The sequence below is a fragment of the Phyllostomus discolor genome, chromosome 14 (assembly GCF_004126475.2).
Source record: "Phyllostomus discolor isolate MPI-MPIP mPhyDis1 chromosome 14, mPhyDis1.pri.v3, whole genome shotgun sequence".
In the NCBI taxonomy this organism is placed as follows: Eukaryota; Metazoa; Chordata; class Mammalia; order Chiroptera; family Phyllostomidae; genus Phyllostomus; species Phyllostomus discolor.
In genome coordinates, this window is record NC_040916.2 from 14,746,106 (window position 1) to 14,763,088 (window position 16,983).

Here is a 16,983-nt window from a genome sequence, read left to right on the forward strand (position 1 = left end):
GGCCGGTGTTTAAACAGGGGGTCAAGAGAACCCTCTCCGAGGTGTTAGTGTTTCCGGGGAGGTTTAAAAGAAGTGGGAGGCTTCGCGAGTGAACCGTGTGAATGTCTGAGGGAAGAGGAAGGGATTCCCAGGCAAAGGAAGAGCTTGTGCAAAGGCACCTGCTGTGGTCCTAGCAGGGCAAATCGGCCACCAGGCCTGGAACAGAGAGAGGAAGGGGAGAGTTGTCATGGTCAGGGCAGAGGAGAATGTGGGCCTAGTGTCGGTGACAGACTGGCTTTCTCTCTGAAGAAGGGAGAACAGTTAGTCAGGAGGCTATTGTGATTGTCCAGGTGAGAAACAGTGGGGGTGACAGCAGTGCAGGGGATGAGAAATGATTGGGTATTGAAGCTATTTTGAAAGTGCACTTGACCCTTGAACCGTATAGGGGATTGATTAGCAATATCAACCCTCCCAATCGAAAAACTCACCAATGACTTTGGAATCCCCCAGTACTCAGTATCCCCAGGGGACTAGTCACAGTATCCCCACAGATACCAAAAGCCACGAATTTGAAACTGGGGGATACCCAAATCTGACTTTATATTTATTGAAAAAACCCTGCATATAAGTGGACCCGCAAGGTTCGAACCCATGACGTTGAAGCGTCCACTGTAGAACTGAGAGGATTTCTGGACGAACTGGAGTGTAGGGTGGCAGAGACCGGGTGTGAGACGTGAGAAATCTTCACGTGAACGTCCTGGCGGGTTAACCGTGGAGGGAAGGGCCTTCGAAGTCCGGCTCTGTGTGCCCAGGCCATTTGACCTTGGAGGTTAAGTCAACAGGAGTCATTAAAACCCTCACTACTAAGAATAGGAAGACATGAGTGGTGTCCCTTCTGCCCAAGCTGGTCCTTACTTGGGAGAGGCTGCCAAGCTAAATCGTGGCCGTGGGAAAAGAACAGATGCCCTTTCTAACGAAATGTTTTCGATCTGTCAAGGAGATAAACGGCACCTAGAGGTCTAAGAACAGACTGATCGAGTCTAAGCCTTGGGGCTGGGAGCACACGGTAGGACCCAGCCCTGGGTTTTCCCTAAGTGTTTCGATTTCTCATTCTTTTTTTCCTTTCATTCGCCACTTCCTCCCTGGCCCAACTTCTTGCCTGCAGGAAGGTACAGTTTACCCTTGGTTCTCAAACTTTGGCAGGTGTCAGAATTAGCTGGGGGGCCTGTGGAAACACAGATTACTGGGTCTGCTCCCGGAGTTTCTAACCGGGGCAGCATGTGGTGGGGACGGGAGGGCCTGAGACGGGAGGGAGCCGAAATTTTGCATTTCTAACCGGTTCTTGGGTCATGCTTGGGAAGAGCTCTTGCTGATTGTACCAGAAGGTGTGCAAAGCCAAGAGACCTAGAACTCCACCTGGTGGGATGTTAAGCGGGGAAGGTCCCAGCTCACAGATGTCTCCAGTCACCAGGGAAATGGTCCATTTACCCCAAGGTGTTTCTGGGCGGCCCTTAACTTCTGAGAGTAAGAAGCAGAAGCCGCCGAAGAGAAGGAGCAGAAGGTCCTTCCAGACTAGACATCCCCTTGCAGCTGAGCGGAGAGGCGAGGGCGGGAGGAAGGCCCGGGGCCAGCCCACAGCTCCTCGGAGGGCGCGGACCTGGAGGAGGCGTCCCAGAAGGCGGCGCCTCTCGGAGGAAGTTGGTCCTTTAACTGCAGAGCCCGCTACCCGTCGCTTCAGCCTCCAGAAGCGAGCGGCGGGCACGCACCGGAGTCGCCAGTGCCGCCTGACGTGTGGGCCGGCCCGCCACTGCGCTCAGCACCCGCGCTCCCCGCAGCCATGGGCGCCTCGGCCTCCAGCCAGCTGGACGAGGGCAAGTGCGTCTACATCCGAGGTACGCCTCCCGGGGGACTCTTGGGACGGAAGGGCCGCCTGTGCACCGGCCCCAGGGGGGACGTCCTGAGCAGGTGCCCGCGGCCCGGCCCGGCCTCCACGCCCCTCCGCTCTCTACCTGCCGGCGCGGGGGTCCCTGTGTTCCACCCAGGGCGGGTGCAGCTGGACGGCGCGCGCCGGTCGGGTGGGGCCGGGGATGCTCGGGGAGGCGCTGCGGGAGGGCTGGGAGAGACAGGTGCAGGCTGCGGGGTGGGGCAGGACCTCCTTCCCTCCTCTGCAGCCGCCGGGGGCTCGGCGCCCCCAACCGCCGGCCCACCCAGGCCAGAAACACCTGGCTTTCCTGTCTCTGGACTTAGTGGTTCTGAGCTGTTTCTGAACTTGCCGCAGAACACCGCAGGGGATATCCCTGGCTTCTGGAGATTTCCCTGGGGATTCCTGACCTAGCGAGCAGAATTTCCCTCCTGGTCCTTCGGGTCTGGTTTTGTGAAACGCAGCCTCGGCCACAGCTTCACTTGAACTTCAGAGTGTCGCTTGGGGGGATGATTTCATCAGAGGCAGGAGGGACAGTGTCATCATGCTCCCAGGTTGTAGGGTCCCCTTCCCTCCCTTCGGAGAGGGGGGGAGGAAGCAAAAGAGGAACACGAACATAGTTTGTAACTGTTGCAAAAGTCATAGATGGGGAGAAACTCATTTTGAGAAACTTTCAGAGATGTGGTGATTCAGAAAAGAGTGTGAGGCAGAAGAAGAAAAAAAAAAACCCAGACTAAACTGAAACTGCAGGAAATCATGACTCTCGAGCTCCTGAGCACGTTCGGCCTCCCCGTCTCCCCTGCGCATAGCCTTGCCCACAACCGCCACCTGACACTTGGTTGTCTTGAGAAGTTAGTGTGTCTCTGGCCCTCGGAATACCTTCTCAATGGGGCATGACACCCTAATTCTGTAAAGAAATGGTTACGTTCTTCCTGATACCTCTCTCTGGCCCCTGAGCCTTGTGCTAAGAAGAAGGCATTTATTTGTGTTCTTATAATCCGTATATTTTTTTTTAGCACCATAGCACCTAAACCCACTTGGAAAGTCAGGGCACTTCAGCGCCGTGTAATTGATTCTGTGGATTTCTGCGGTAGTGTTTTTGGCACTTGAAGGTCATCCACATCCCATATGGTCAGGGGATAAAAGTTGGTCAAGGATCCCTTTGCTGTTGTTTATTTAAAATGGGAAAAAGACGGATGGCCTGTTTACATTAGCAAAAGAGCATAAAGTAAGCTGGCCTTAGCCGTACATGTTTGGCTCCAGTCTTGTGGTACAGGGCACTGAAATAATGTACGTAATAGAGCACGTGAGAAGGGGCTTGCATGGAGCTATTAGCAAAGCAAGTTTCTGGCACTTCTTTTATAAGATTTTGTCTCACCGCAAAGCCTAGAAACACCGGAAGTTGGAGCTTGGCCATCTGTAGTCATCAATGGAAGTCAGCAATGAGAGAGTTAACTAGCTTGAGAAGACTTCATGGTCCTGACTATCCGTGATGCTAACGTCGTACTCATGATAAGAGAATGTATGATCTCCTTATTCCTGAAATTAGATTATTCTACGTACAGAAGGATGAGATAGCTAGCACCCAGGAAGGACTTACAGGACAGTCACCGCATCTTCTAGTTTTGTTCAACTTTATCTCCTCATTCTTTGTCTGGGAGGGCACTTTCAGGGGGTGTAGGGACAGAGGGAAGAGTTAACGTTAGAATACCTCCAGAGAAAAAGAGATGTTGCCTGATTTGAGCGCACAAGTCTTGCCAAAGAAGAAAAGTGTGTTGGAAAAATGCATGGGGTTGTGAATTGTTAGCGGATGAGCAAATAAAGGTCATGGGACTATGATTTCCTGATGGCTTTGAAGCCCCAGATCCTGGGGGAAAAGAATGAGGCAAACCATAACCCTACCTTCACCTCTTTGCCCATCCTTCAGCCCATGCATTTCTCAAGCTAGGATTCAATTGTAAGCAGAATGATTGAAAGTATGATAGTAAAGTTTAAATACATTTTTATGACCCGTTTTTCATAAAGTAGCTGCCAGTGAAATATTTTAGATTTGAAAGCTCTTTTAGCTGAGACAATAACTTCCTTTCAAGCTTGATAAACTTGCTAACATATGGAGAATAACTTGTCAGTGGATGAGTACTTGGAGTGCGTTTTGTTAACTTAATCTTGTATGTGTTAGAAGCAGCTGTCTGAATCAACATTTACTTTTAGATGAATCATTTGACAGCTGCCATTTGGTTTGTGTGCCTTGAAACTTGTTTTAATAGGGACTGTTGTCACGTGGATGGGTAAAGGGTTATCAGAGCTGTTATGGACTTACTTCATGTCTAAAGATATTAGTTTTGCAAATTATTTCAACACTCGTGTTTCTTACAACAAAATAAAGTTTCAGGAATGTTCCTAGAAGACTTTCAGTAATTTCCCTCGATAAGGTGCTTTTATTAATGAACGACAGAGACCAACCTGTGATCATATGGGCAGTATAATCTGTTGGCTTTCAGTGAGGACCTGAATGTGTCCTTCTCTAATGAGAAAGAAAGCTCAGGGGCCAATTTAGGACACTTTTCTGTCTCTGTCTCTTTTTTTTCAAAGATTTAATCTATTTTTAGAGAGAGAGGAAGAGAGGGAGAGAAACATCAATGTGTGGTTGCCTGTCACATGCCCCCAACTGGGGACCTGGCCCAAAACCTAGGCATGTACCTTGACTGGGAATCAAACCAGCGACCCTTTGGTTCACAGGCTGGCGCTCAATCCACTGAGCCACACCAGCTAGGGCACTTTTCTTTTTTTATGCCTTGTTTCCTTTTTCTTTCTAAACCTTTGGCATGCCTGAAAGTGAATTCTAGCTTCAAAAATACAATGCTTTCCTGTTTAAACAATCTTTTTTTTTCTTTTAAAAATTACCATTGAATTGCAATTCAATGGGTGGGGGCTGGTGGACACTTCTAGGCCTGGTAGCAACAAATAGCAGTTAGGGAAACTGTTCTTTTCCTGGACTTACTCATAGTCAGCCACACGTATCATATAAAGAGCCCATTGGCTCCCTCTGAAATGCTCATCAGTGATCTGATGCTTTAAAGTGAGAAATGAGTTTCTGCTTAAACACAGCATGTATTTCTCTCAGGGGAATTTTATCAGATTTATACGGTAAAGGTTAACTTAGGTGACTGTATAAGAAACTTGTGCAGGTAACAGTGTCTAACGTGAAGTCTCCATAGACGAGGTAGGCTTCTCAGTCTGGAAGTGTGGTAGCTGTCCACACATTTGCTTATTCTCCTGCCAGGGTTTGCTGGTCGGAGGGGGGCAGAAGACCTGATCTGATTTATCTGGATAATTGTGATAAGGTGATCTTAGAGCTCAATTTATCTGGCTAACTAACAATGGTAGTAGGAAGTGGGTAAAGATTACACCACTGCTATTTATCTCAGTTCCTAATTTGTAGAAAGGAGTGGATTCTCCTAAAAAATGGGGACTTGCAGCTGTCCAGGTGGGAGGGGCAGGGATAGGCGAAAGAAGGAGAGGACCCAGTACAAACAATGCACAAACATATATCGACCCCGGTGTATTTTGATTTAAAAAATGCCTTCAAGCATGCCAAACTACTGATGAAACTAGCAGGAATTTAAAATTATGAAAATGATGGCAGATTGAGAATTTCTGGTGGCAATAATTACTTTCTCCCACCTTTAGTTTTTGTGACTGGAAACCAAGAGTTTGGAAACATAGTGTGAATTGAGAATTTCTTAGGTTCAGCTGAAATAAAGACACAGAACTGAGACGGATTAACATTTTCTCCTGTACTTGGGGAAGAAACTGTGACCTTCTTTCTTGGGTCCCTATTCATGCTTTGCTGAACTCCTACAGTCAGACAGTAAGTCCCGATCTGCTCTCGATGAAACACATCTTTTTGCTGTAAGCATTGGCTGCAAGGGGACCACATTCCCAAAGCTCCTTTAGGGGCAGTAAGTCCTAACGTGGCAGTAGTGATTTTCCTGTCTGGACGTTGAAGTTTCCTTTTGCTGTGGACTACTGAACTGACTGTAGGCTCACTCCATTGTAACCTTTGGGCAGGGCTGAACTGGGTTCCCAGGGAGAAAGTGCAAGAGCAGGAGCTCAATTTGTAACAGTAGTTTCTAATATAACTAAAATAAATGCACCGTGAAAGTTTTAGAAAATATGCAGTGTGCATTGTGGTGGTGAATTTTAATCTCCTAAAGGGAAATTTTAATTTTTTTTGTCGGTAAAGCTAGGTGATACCATTTAAAGAAAAAAGATACACATAGCAATTTTTTAAAATTTTATTTTAATCATTGTTCAGGTACAGTTTTCTGACTTTTACTCCCATTCCAGCCCACCCACCCATCCTTCCCCACTTCCCTCCCATTACCACCCCCCCCTAGTTTTTGTCCATGTGTCCTTTAAATTTGTTCCTGTAACACAAAGCAATTTGCATTGTGAAATGCAAAATGGAGGTGGAGAGAAGGTAAAAGAATAATGGAAAGGAAGACAAAGGAATAAAAGGGCATGATTAATCTGTTTCAGTCTATTTAAGCCACTTGAGTAACGCTTAGGACTTGAGGGCTAAAATTCTAACAGTTGCGAACTAACACACACACACACCACCACCACCACCACCACCACCATCACCACCACACAAAACTGCAAATGCAATACAGATTTTCTCCTTGGAAAATGAAAATTCATTTTAAAAAGACACTAGCAAGTTGCTGCCAATAGGAAAATGCAAGCCAGCTTATAAAAGTGCCTATTATTTTTTCTTGGTCCTACATGTTTTTTCTCACTTAGAGGAGAGAGGGAAAGGTTTAGGGATGTGAAAGCAATTAATTCCGTTCGGGACATGGCAAGGTCTAGGACCTGAAGTTTATGTGTTCGTGCTTGATGTTGTTTGGATCTTGATGTCTGCGGGATTAGAATAAATTAATAGTTTTTACTAGGGGCCCCGCAGTGATTTAGAAAAAGTCCATAGCCTGAAGGAATTTTGGAAAAAGACTAAATGTCCCTATGCCAAATCATGTGGATTTTTCCTTCTTTTTTTTTTTCAAATAAAATATAGGTTTGGAAAACCACATGATACAAATGCTGAGCTTAGTGAGTCATTTTCAGGCACGTATCCTTGCACCATCACCCAGGTCAAGAAATGGAAGGGCTTCCCGAGCCAGCCGTGGCAGACGCCTTCACTGAGGGCTCTGTTCCCAATCCTGGACCTTTTTGTCTCTCCCCAAATAACCACTGTCTTCAGTTATCTCTTGCTGCCCCCCAGCTCCCCAAAAGATCACTGCTCTTACAACTACTTATTTGCCCACAATTCTGCTACCTGTCCTAGGTCCAGCTGGGCAGTTTTACACTTTGTACTGCCCGGTGGGCATCCATTCCTGTGGCTGCTTTCTGCTGGCAGATTGGCTGGCAGAAGTCTCACTGTCACGCTGTCCTCAACTCGGAGGGCTTTCTGTCCCCCTTGGTCTGGGTGGTCTTTTTATCTGTCTGTCTAGTAGGATACTGGACTTTTAAAGTGATAGGTCAGGATTTACAAGAGTGCAAAAGTTTCTAGAAGCTGCCAGGGTTTCTTATGTTTTAGCCCCGGAACGGTTCAGCATTACTCGCTACATTTGATTGTTAAATCAAGTCTGAGGCCAGCCCTGATGCAAGGGGAGGGGACTCTGCAAAGTCAAAGACACCACGAGTTAAGGCTCCTTGGAGGTGGCTGTGGTAGCCAACCACCACACCACGCACTCATCCGAGATTTTATAGGAATGGCATCCTTATGTTACCCTATGGTTCTATCACCCAGCAATGCATCTTTAAGCACTGTAGTGTAGTCTTGCCCATTTAAAAAATATCTGTTTTAACTTTCTTTTAATCTACAGTTTTCCCTTCCATCTCTGTCTCTTACTTGCTTATTATCTGTGGAAGGATCTGGGCCATTTGGCAGGCAGGGTTTTCCACAGTCTGGAATTTGCTAGTGATGCAAATGCCACATATTTCTCTTGGATTTCCTGCAAATTGACAGCGTGACAGTGAGACTTGATTAGACTGGGGATTCATAGTTTTGAGAAGACCACAGATGGTGCTATGTCCTTCACCTGGGGGCACATGGCATCTGGTTGTCTCTTTTTGTGGTGTTAGCAACCATTGAAGGTCATTGCCAGGGCCCAACACTTCACTGGGGGGGGGTGTTAGATTATGGTGCTGTTCTAATTATGTCATTTCATTTTCACTTATTAGCCAGAATAATTTTATAGAGTGCTACTTTCCTTCGCTATGTTTGGTTCCTCTGTGTTATAGTTCATATAGGAAAGACAGGATTCAACCGTTATCCTTTCCTTTTATTTACCAGTTTTCCAGGTAATTTATTGCTTTCCTGTCATCCTCTGAAGGTGATTGAGTAACTTAAGAAATATCATTATGAATTCATGAATGCCACTGTAATTCTTATCCTCACTGAAGCTCAAATTTTCCATTGGCAATGAAAACTCTTCAAGTTGGCTTCCGAGTCCTTTTGAAATACCCCTAACCGTATTTGGTAGCTTCCTTGCCATCTGGTAGGTCAGGGTGTATCTGAGGCTCATCTTGCGTATTTCCTATCCTATCTCTACAAAAGAGAAATAGTATTTTAAGATGACTCTTTCTCTCAGTGGGAAATGCTATTCTAAGATGACAGTTTGGGCCTCAGGAGGCTCATTGCCATGACTGGGTTGGCCATTGTTTCGGGACCTTTCTGGTGGACAAAACTAGGAAAAAGTTTATATTTCTTACATTATATTTATATTTCATTTTTCTTGGTTCTCAAAACACAGAATGAAAGAATCCCCAAATTCTATTTGCTTTAACCCACCTAATACCTACAAGAGGATCTGGCAACAACATGAATACTACGACCATCAGTTACGGTTGTAGAAAACTATTGAACTGTTTTAAGAAGGAGTAACAAAATTTTTGTATATGCTGTCTCCATTCTCTGCCAATTTTGTTTTATGATTTTACTATGTCAGAGAAGTAACCATCATATTATGTATCTTCCCTTCCCTACTCATTTTTAGAAGTAGGTCTTATTTAATACCTCAGTCCTTATGGTGCTCTCTCTCTGGTGTTTGAAGCTCAGGGTCTAGTAGCTTCCTCAAGAAGAGCTCATGGGAACAGAAAAAAGTAGGAAAATAGGCTAATTTGGTGGTACAGCGTTATCGCCAAAGGTCAGCTTATTTTTAATCTTTCTACCCTCTTTCTACTAAGACTGGCTTCTCTTATGGTTGAGAGATGGCTCGAAGTATCACATTCTTAGGTAAAACGGCATCTCAGAGGCTGGAAAGAGGACTCTCTCTCCTTTGAGTCTCTTCATGCGAGCACACTGTTCCCAGATGCCTCACTAGCAGACTCCCGCCGACCAGAACTGGGCCACACATGCCTTCAAGCTAATCCATCCCTGGCAAGAGTGTGGAAATATCACAATTTGGTTAGATGGATCCAGATTCACCCCAGGGCTGGGGCCAAGGGTGGCCTTTTCTGAAGCATTTGGCTGTATGGAGTATCATGGATACCTGAGCAAATCAGGTTCAGTTAGCAAGGAAAAAGCATGAATGGCTAGTAGGTAGATACCCAACATTACAGGTTTTAATAAATGTCATGTAGGGGATAAAAAGGGGACTGAGACAGTAAACCAATGGTAATGATAGGGCAAGGAGAAGAGGTGTACTTAGCCTGGGGTGCTCAGGGGGACAGTAAGTGACTATTCACATGAAGAACCAGGGGAAGAACATTCTGAGTAGAGAGAACAGCATGTAGAAGGGAAAAGAGGGGGTGAAACTTGAAGGAACCAAAGAAAGGGAGGTACGGCTGGAGTGTAGGAGCATAGTGAGCAAGAGAGAGAGGACTTTGATGGGAGGGGATCCTCATAGCACTGTTGCCAAGAGACAGGTGATGTGATATGTTTACTTGTTAAATTTTTACTCCCTGTCTACCACTTCTAGCATACAAGCTCCATGAAAACAAGATGCATTGCTGTTTGTTCTCAACAAATAGATCACTGCATGGTGCATGGTTCGTTACCAATAAATACTGGATTAATAAATGAATGAAAGGAAAACAAATTTTAAAACGATAATGAATATTCTAAAATATAAAAGAAGCATTGAGCTTGTAAAACAAGTTCAGGATGCAGTGAAGAAATGACAATAATAGAATAAGAAATAGCTCTTGGAGATTAAATATCTAATGATGAATGTTTTACAAAACCCAAGTGTTGCTTTGGAAAATAAAATTGAAGAAATCTTGTAGAAAACAGAAGAAAAAAAATCAAAAGATGGAAAATAGAAGAGTTGATATTAAAAGCAATTAAAGGGTCAATCTAAAAATTTTAATATCTGACTCACAGAAGTCCCAGAAAACAGAGAACATAGAAAATGAAAGGGAGAACATTATCAAAGAAATAATACAAAGCCTTTCCTAGAACAGCAGATGGTGTGTGTCTGGATCTATAGAGCCAAACAATTCCTGGCACTCATCCAGAGCTGAGAATAGTCCATGTTCCCAGCATCCAAAATAGAAAGACCTTGTAATACACAGGACATTGTATAGAGTCCACAGTAGTAGTGAACAGAAATTAGCCCTTGACTGCAAGACTGCCCTGGACCTGCTCTCATAAAAAAAAAGATGTAAAAACAAACCTCAGCAAGACCAAACTGATCCTAAATAACTTAACTGCATGCCTGAATGAAGTCCAACATTCTTTACAGGAACACAACAAAATACGCATCCAGCAATGCAACATTCACAATATCTAGTATCCAATCAACAATCACCAGGCACATGAGGAAGCAGTAAAAGATCCGTAACTCTAAGGGAAAAGACCCACCTACAGAAACAGGAATTACAGACATGAGGCAATGAGCAGACGAGGATGTTAAGACAGTTTTTAGAAATATGTTCCACATGCTAAAGGGAAAGACGTGGACACGATGAGGAGAGAAATGGAAGATATGAAAAATGATTCTCCTCTCCAGTCTTGAGGAAGGAACAATACGACTACTGTGCTTTCGCAGTCTGTTGGAGCGTCTGTCCGAGAGCGCAGGGCACCCCTGTCACCTGCATTCTCAGTAGGTCCGGGAGGGCAGCGAGCGGATCCGCACGTGGAGCTGCTGACGCCTGCTGGTCCGGGGCCAGAACCAATGAGCAGGATCGACTCAGCAGCAAAGCTGGGGGCGTTCTTTCACAAGGGACAGTGTCGGGAACGGTCCTGTGCCATTATCTTTGGGGGTCACACAGGACCAGTGTTAATTTCTGCGATTAGCTCAAAAGAGTTCAGAGATTTGCCCCAATTTCAATTGAATGCATTTGTTTTAAAAAGTTATTTCCTACGTACGTTATGCTGAATGAGTTAGAAAGCTGAGACTGAGTGGTTGCCTGAACAAAACGGACACGGGCTTGGAGTGAGGTTAAGATAAATTTTCTGAGCAACAATGGAAAAATACTGATATCTGCAGTATAAACACCTCACATGGTTTCATCGGAGAGGATTATTAGTAACATTTATTAAAAGGCACTGTTTAAACTTAAAGTAATTAAGAATTTTATAGCATGACGAAGACCTAAGAATATGACTGGGATGTCAATTCTTGTTTTTTATGTTGATCTTTTGATTTATTAAAAATTGCTTTTCAATTACAGTTTACATTCCATATTATTTTGGTTTAGTTTCAGGTGTATAGAATAGTGGTTAGACAGTCATATGCTTTACAAATGTCCCCCCCCCCCCAGTATTTCCAGTACCCAATTGGCACCATACAGAGAGATTACAATATTGTTGACTGTATTTCTTATGCTGTACTTTACATGGGATGTCAGATTTTCATGAAAAATGATAACTCCCAGTCTGTGGAATGGTGATAATTATAAGAATAAACACTAGTATTTATCGAACACTTACGAAGTGCCAGGAAGGAACTGTCTCAGAAAAAAGTTAACAGGATCTTAAATGTTCTTTCAGAAATAACCAGAGCTTGTCCACGTAACCTTTTCTTTCGTGGAAAGAAATATCAGCTCGATAGGATTTGAACAGTGATGTATTTACTTTATGAACTGAACCAGTAATGTATCCCTTGGTCTAAATTGAAACATTTACTAAACCCTTGCTTCTGTATCTTCCTTCTAAATAATTGGACTATTGTTCGAAGTGAATATTTTCAGAGGATGAGATTATAAATAGCTTAATCCAGAAATTAAAACTGATCTAAATGTTAGCAAAACATAATACGGAATTTACAAACAGGCGCAAGCAGGTCTACTGTGTTACCTTAAAACTTGAAGTAAAATGGTTGCTTTAGGTACCTTCTTCCTTATAGAAGAAAACATTTACGTTTGTGAAGAAAGCCACAAAAGACTCGTAAGTGGAGCTTTCAAACTTGAAAAACAGGCGTGACAGTAACCTCCCGAGGACTCACTGAATCCGAAGCCAGATTCTCTGTAGGTACTGCATCTGCTGCCGGGCTGGCTTCAATTTCTTGGATGTAAAGTGAGGACAGGAATGCCCAGTGGGATGGAAAGAGCTCAGGAATGAAGGTAATACGATTTGCTGATCTCCCAATCCTACTGTTATGCTAATAAATTTGTTTTTACTATCAGAAATGGTACCCGGCCTTCCCAGAGTAAATAATTGGCTTTCAGATGCTGCCAAATAATACCTATCTCACACATTGGTTCTGCACGCAGACTAATTAATGTTTCAGTGTGTTTAAACACAATGCCTCTACAGAAGCAACGGCATTATAATTTGTTGGGACACTCTCAGATTGTAATTAGTACTAATTAGATTCTTTTCAGCAGCTTGTGGCATTTACAAATTACTGCATCGGAGGTATTTTGCTTTATTTATTCATTATGAAAGAGTCAGGCACAGTTGCTTAAACAGGAGTCTTTAAACAATTATTCTCAAGATTCTACCATACTGCTCCCCTCAAATCAGGTGAGGGCAGTGGCAACACAGCTTTCTAAGCAGGGTCACGGGAAAGAGCGGGCCCCGTGGGGTGCCAGGAATGGGCTCCCACTGGCTGGCAAGCACTGAATCTGGGCATCCCTTCCTGATTCAGAGTTTAGGGACATCATGTTGGGAGCCTTGCAATCAGCCTCGCCAGGTTGTTTTGTTTTGTTTTGTTTTGTTTTGTTTTGTCTTGAGACCCAGCTTACCAGCACGGCACTGCTAGTGCCCCTCTCTTCAGGGCACGGAATCGGTTGCTGTGAGAAGCGGTTGCTGGCAGCCAGGAGCCATATTTCCGTCGCAGCTTGCACTGGGCTGACTGCCGAAACGAACACTCCCCAGACCTCGGGAGCTGGACGTGATAATGATTTCTATCTCACTCATTACACAATCCAATGTGATTCTCCGTGGGACAGAGACAGGGTGGGGTCATCCAGGGCCCCAGACTCCTTGTGTCTAGTGCGTCGTGGCGTGGGCCACCAGGCAGTCTGGTGAGCCCTATGGATCCCTTCTCAGAGTGACATTTTTAAATGAAAAAAGAAACAGATGTACAAAAGAAACCAATTTTATGACAATGCAGTTATTAATTTTGGGCCATTATGTATTTACATTATATTTACGATAAGAGTTAAGATTTTTAAAAGCCCTACTTTAAATGATATATTGCCACTGTTTCCCCTTGGAGGACTTTTTAATAATGTAAGTGATTTTGAATCATATACCTTGCTATTGAAATTGAAATAACCTAGTACCTTACTCAGACTCTTTGGGAAAGATTGTATGTCCTCTGCATTCTGGGATGTTCCATGTTCTCTGTCCTGGCATTTCTCCGCATTTTCAGTGGTCTACAGAATGCTAAGTTCTGAGAGGAACCGTAGGAATGCCTCCTGCCCTATGACAACGTTAGTGGCCCACCTTCCAACACGTTTCGTGTTTGGTATTTCCTTCTCCAGTATTATAAGAGAGAATCTCGAGGCATAGCACAACGACTTTGCTTACTTCAGATCACCACAGCTGTGGGCGTTGATGGATGTCCAAGAAAGAATGCAAGCTCTTGGTGTTTCCACGTGTTTTTTTATGAAAATGCAGGATACCATGAGAGGTGATGATAGCCAAACTCAGCATTTCTCTGAGGATAGTTTTAATATTTGCATTCTTCATTAAAAGGAGAAATATATACATATGATATATTTTGCAAATGAGTGTAAGACATTAAGGTTTATAGTAAAAGCTTTCAAAAGGAGACTTACGATATGTCTATCCCATTTTCAGAAAAGGGGACAAAATAAAAAGAACTTACCGAGCAGATTGGTCCTTATCAAACATTCATCATAAATGTTAAATGTGCAGCTTTCTTCATTCGTCAGACCGTTGGCTCTGCAGGCACACCCCCAAGTTCAGGTACGCTAGTACCAGTGGCTCGCTAGTGCGGCAACCTTTTGAAGTTCTCTAATCTCCTCTAACCTTGGTTTCTGCCCCTGCAAAATGGGGTTCATGGTACTGCCTGGAACTGGGACTGAGGTGATATACATTTTCTATAATTTGTGGAGGTAAGACTATATAGATTCATTAGATCCATTAGAAAGCATGGGCTTTTGGGACAACTACATGAAATTCCGTACAGAAGCGGTTGTTTGAAGCTTGGATAAATTCTAATCCAATACTTACCATGTAACTGGGCTTGTGTTTAGGCCTCAGTTTTCTTCTTAGTGAAAAGGTTGTTTAATTGATTAAGACTCTCCAAAGAATCTTACTGAGGAGGAGCATGTACAACTTCATGGAACACATCTATTTCTAATGGCAAGGCATTCATGTCATACCTTTCATTCCAGCCATCAGGTAGAATGTGCCGTTCTGTGAACTGAGATGCATAGAACAGACTGAACCACTCTTGAGGGACTTCCTTATGGAGGTGGTAACGGGAAGAAAGAAGGAGACAAATAATTAGATGGTGTGTGGTAATAAAATTATGAAGATACATGAGAGCAGGGAAGAGAAAAGAGTCTGGTGAAAGCTACCACTTCAGACCAGGGTCAGAGAATTCCTCTCTAACATCTGCGTGAAATGCCAGAGTGGGATACGGGAACATCTCGGGGAGGTACACCCCAGGTAGAGGAAATAGGAAGTTCAAAGTCTCTGAATTTGGAACGGAGCTTGTCTTGTCTTAGGAATAGCATTCTGGCTGTTCTGAGGAGGCTCACGCACGCTGTGTGTGCTAATAAAGATGGCAGGGAGGTAGGTGGGGCCACATCACAGAGGGACTCGCAGGTCATTGTAAAGACTTGGGCTTGAGAAATCCTGGGGAGTTCTGGGCACAGGAATGACACAATCTGATTTCTCGGAGGGGCAAAGGAGGAAACAGGAGGCCAGTCAGGAAGCTGGAGCTGTAATCCAGGTCAGGGGTGGCTAGGGCTAGGGGGTTGCTGGAGGTAGTGGAAGTGGTTGGGTTATCAATGTATTTTGGAGGCAGAGCTAACATGTCTGTGGGGCAGGAAGAAGTTGGTGACTTCAACACAACTCCAAGGTTTCTGACAGGAGCAATGGAAAGAGTGGACTTGCCACTTATTGAAACAGAGAGGGCTGGGGGTGGGGGTGTGTGTGAAAATGAAGATTTCACTTTCAGACATGCTAAGGTGGATACCTGAATGGAGATATCAGATAGGCAGATGGCATAACAATAATAATGAAAATAATAGTAATGATGATGAGAACTGTTTTTTTTTTTGTTAAGCAAGGCTTTTAATCACCTGCCCGGCACTATGTTGAAAACTTTTTATGTGTTACCCCATTTGAGTCCCCACAATAATCCTCTGAAATGGGTACAACTTTCATGCTCATTTTGCAAATGGCGAGAGAGGCCCAGGGAGGTTAAATCTATGGTTAAGGCCACACGTGGAATCCTAAACAGATGACATTCTCCCTGAAGCCAGTCCTGGCCTTAAGTACCACGTCACTGTGCAGCCACAAGAGGCAGAGACAGGACTCAGAATACCTGAGCTGACCCCCTCCTTTCCAGAGGAGTTGGCTGAATGGCTCTGTGTCGGTTGCTTTGACCTCTTGGTGTCTTAATTCTTTTTGGCACCTTGGAGGTTGTGGAATTCTGGTCAGGAGCATCATTTATTATTTAAGAGCGGAAAGATGCTGATGACATAGCATTTACAACATATTTCACTTCTGAGGAATGCAAATGATTTTTACTGCCAAATACTATAATTTCAGGAGAGCCGTAAGGACTGTCATCTGATGAAATTATTGTTTTCAAAGGAAATAAGCTTGGATGCTGATCTATGTCCATTATTGTCCTCTTTTATAGCTGCATTAGGCATTGGGCCATGAATTTTCATTTCCAGCCTGTCCTACTCTGAAACCAGCTCCTTATTTGTGATGCTATGAGCAAGTGAAAATTTTCCCTCTGTATATCATGATAGCCTCTAGACGAAGCAGAAGTATAATCATGATGTTCTCATTTGCATAGGCATCTCCCTGACAGGTCATCAGATATCTTTATTGTTCTTGGGTACATTTCATGGGCTGCTGAAGGCGTGCATAAACATCCCCAGCAATTCGTCTTCTTGCTTAGTTTAATGGCCCCTGTTACATATCAGGAGAATGATGGGGTGGAAAGGCAGTGTGTCCAGGGCTTGCCTGCCTGAGAATATGGAGTACATCACAGTGGAGAATCACTTACATTAGCTCTTTCTCATTAGTCAGGTACCTTTTGCAAATTCCCCCTCACCAGGTTCAACATTCGGGGATGGCCTAGAAAAAACACATTTGTGTACCTTGTCACCAACAGGCTCAGATTCCTTGTCCAGTGTCAAGCTAATTCAAGGGTGTCAACTCATTTTCACTGGGGGCCCATCAGCCTCACAGTTGCCTTCAAAGGGGGGAATGTAATTGTAAGACTGTGTATACGTAACTACTCCTTAATTAGGGGCAAGGAGCTCGGTGCTGCCACTGGGTAGGAACAAGGTGCCAGGCCAAGGTGGAGGGCTGAATTTGGCCCATGGGCCTTGTGTTTGCCACCTGTACTTATAAGTGGTCAATCATGAGACAATCAACTTCTAAATTAAGGAAGACTTCTCCACTCTAGTGAATG

General features: G+C 44.2%; 1 protein-coding gene across 1 annotated transcript in view; it reads left to right on the top strand.

The window, feature by feature from the left end:
* Nucleotides 1-1,632: 1,632 nt before the first annotated feature.
* The window catches only part of NIBAN1 (niban apoptosis regulator 1), a 119,587-nt gene continuing 104,236 nt past the window's right edge, over nucleotides 1,633-16,983 (top strand). Inside the window, exon 1 of the mRNA XM_036014994.1 lies at nucleotides 1,633-1,871. Coding sequence (XP_035870887.1) covers nucleotides 1,817-1,871 — 55 coding nt within the window. The 5' untranslated portion in view covers nucleotides 1,633-1,816. The remainder of the gene's footprint in view (nucleotides 1,872-16,983) is intronic.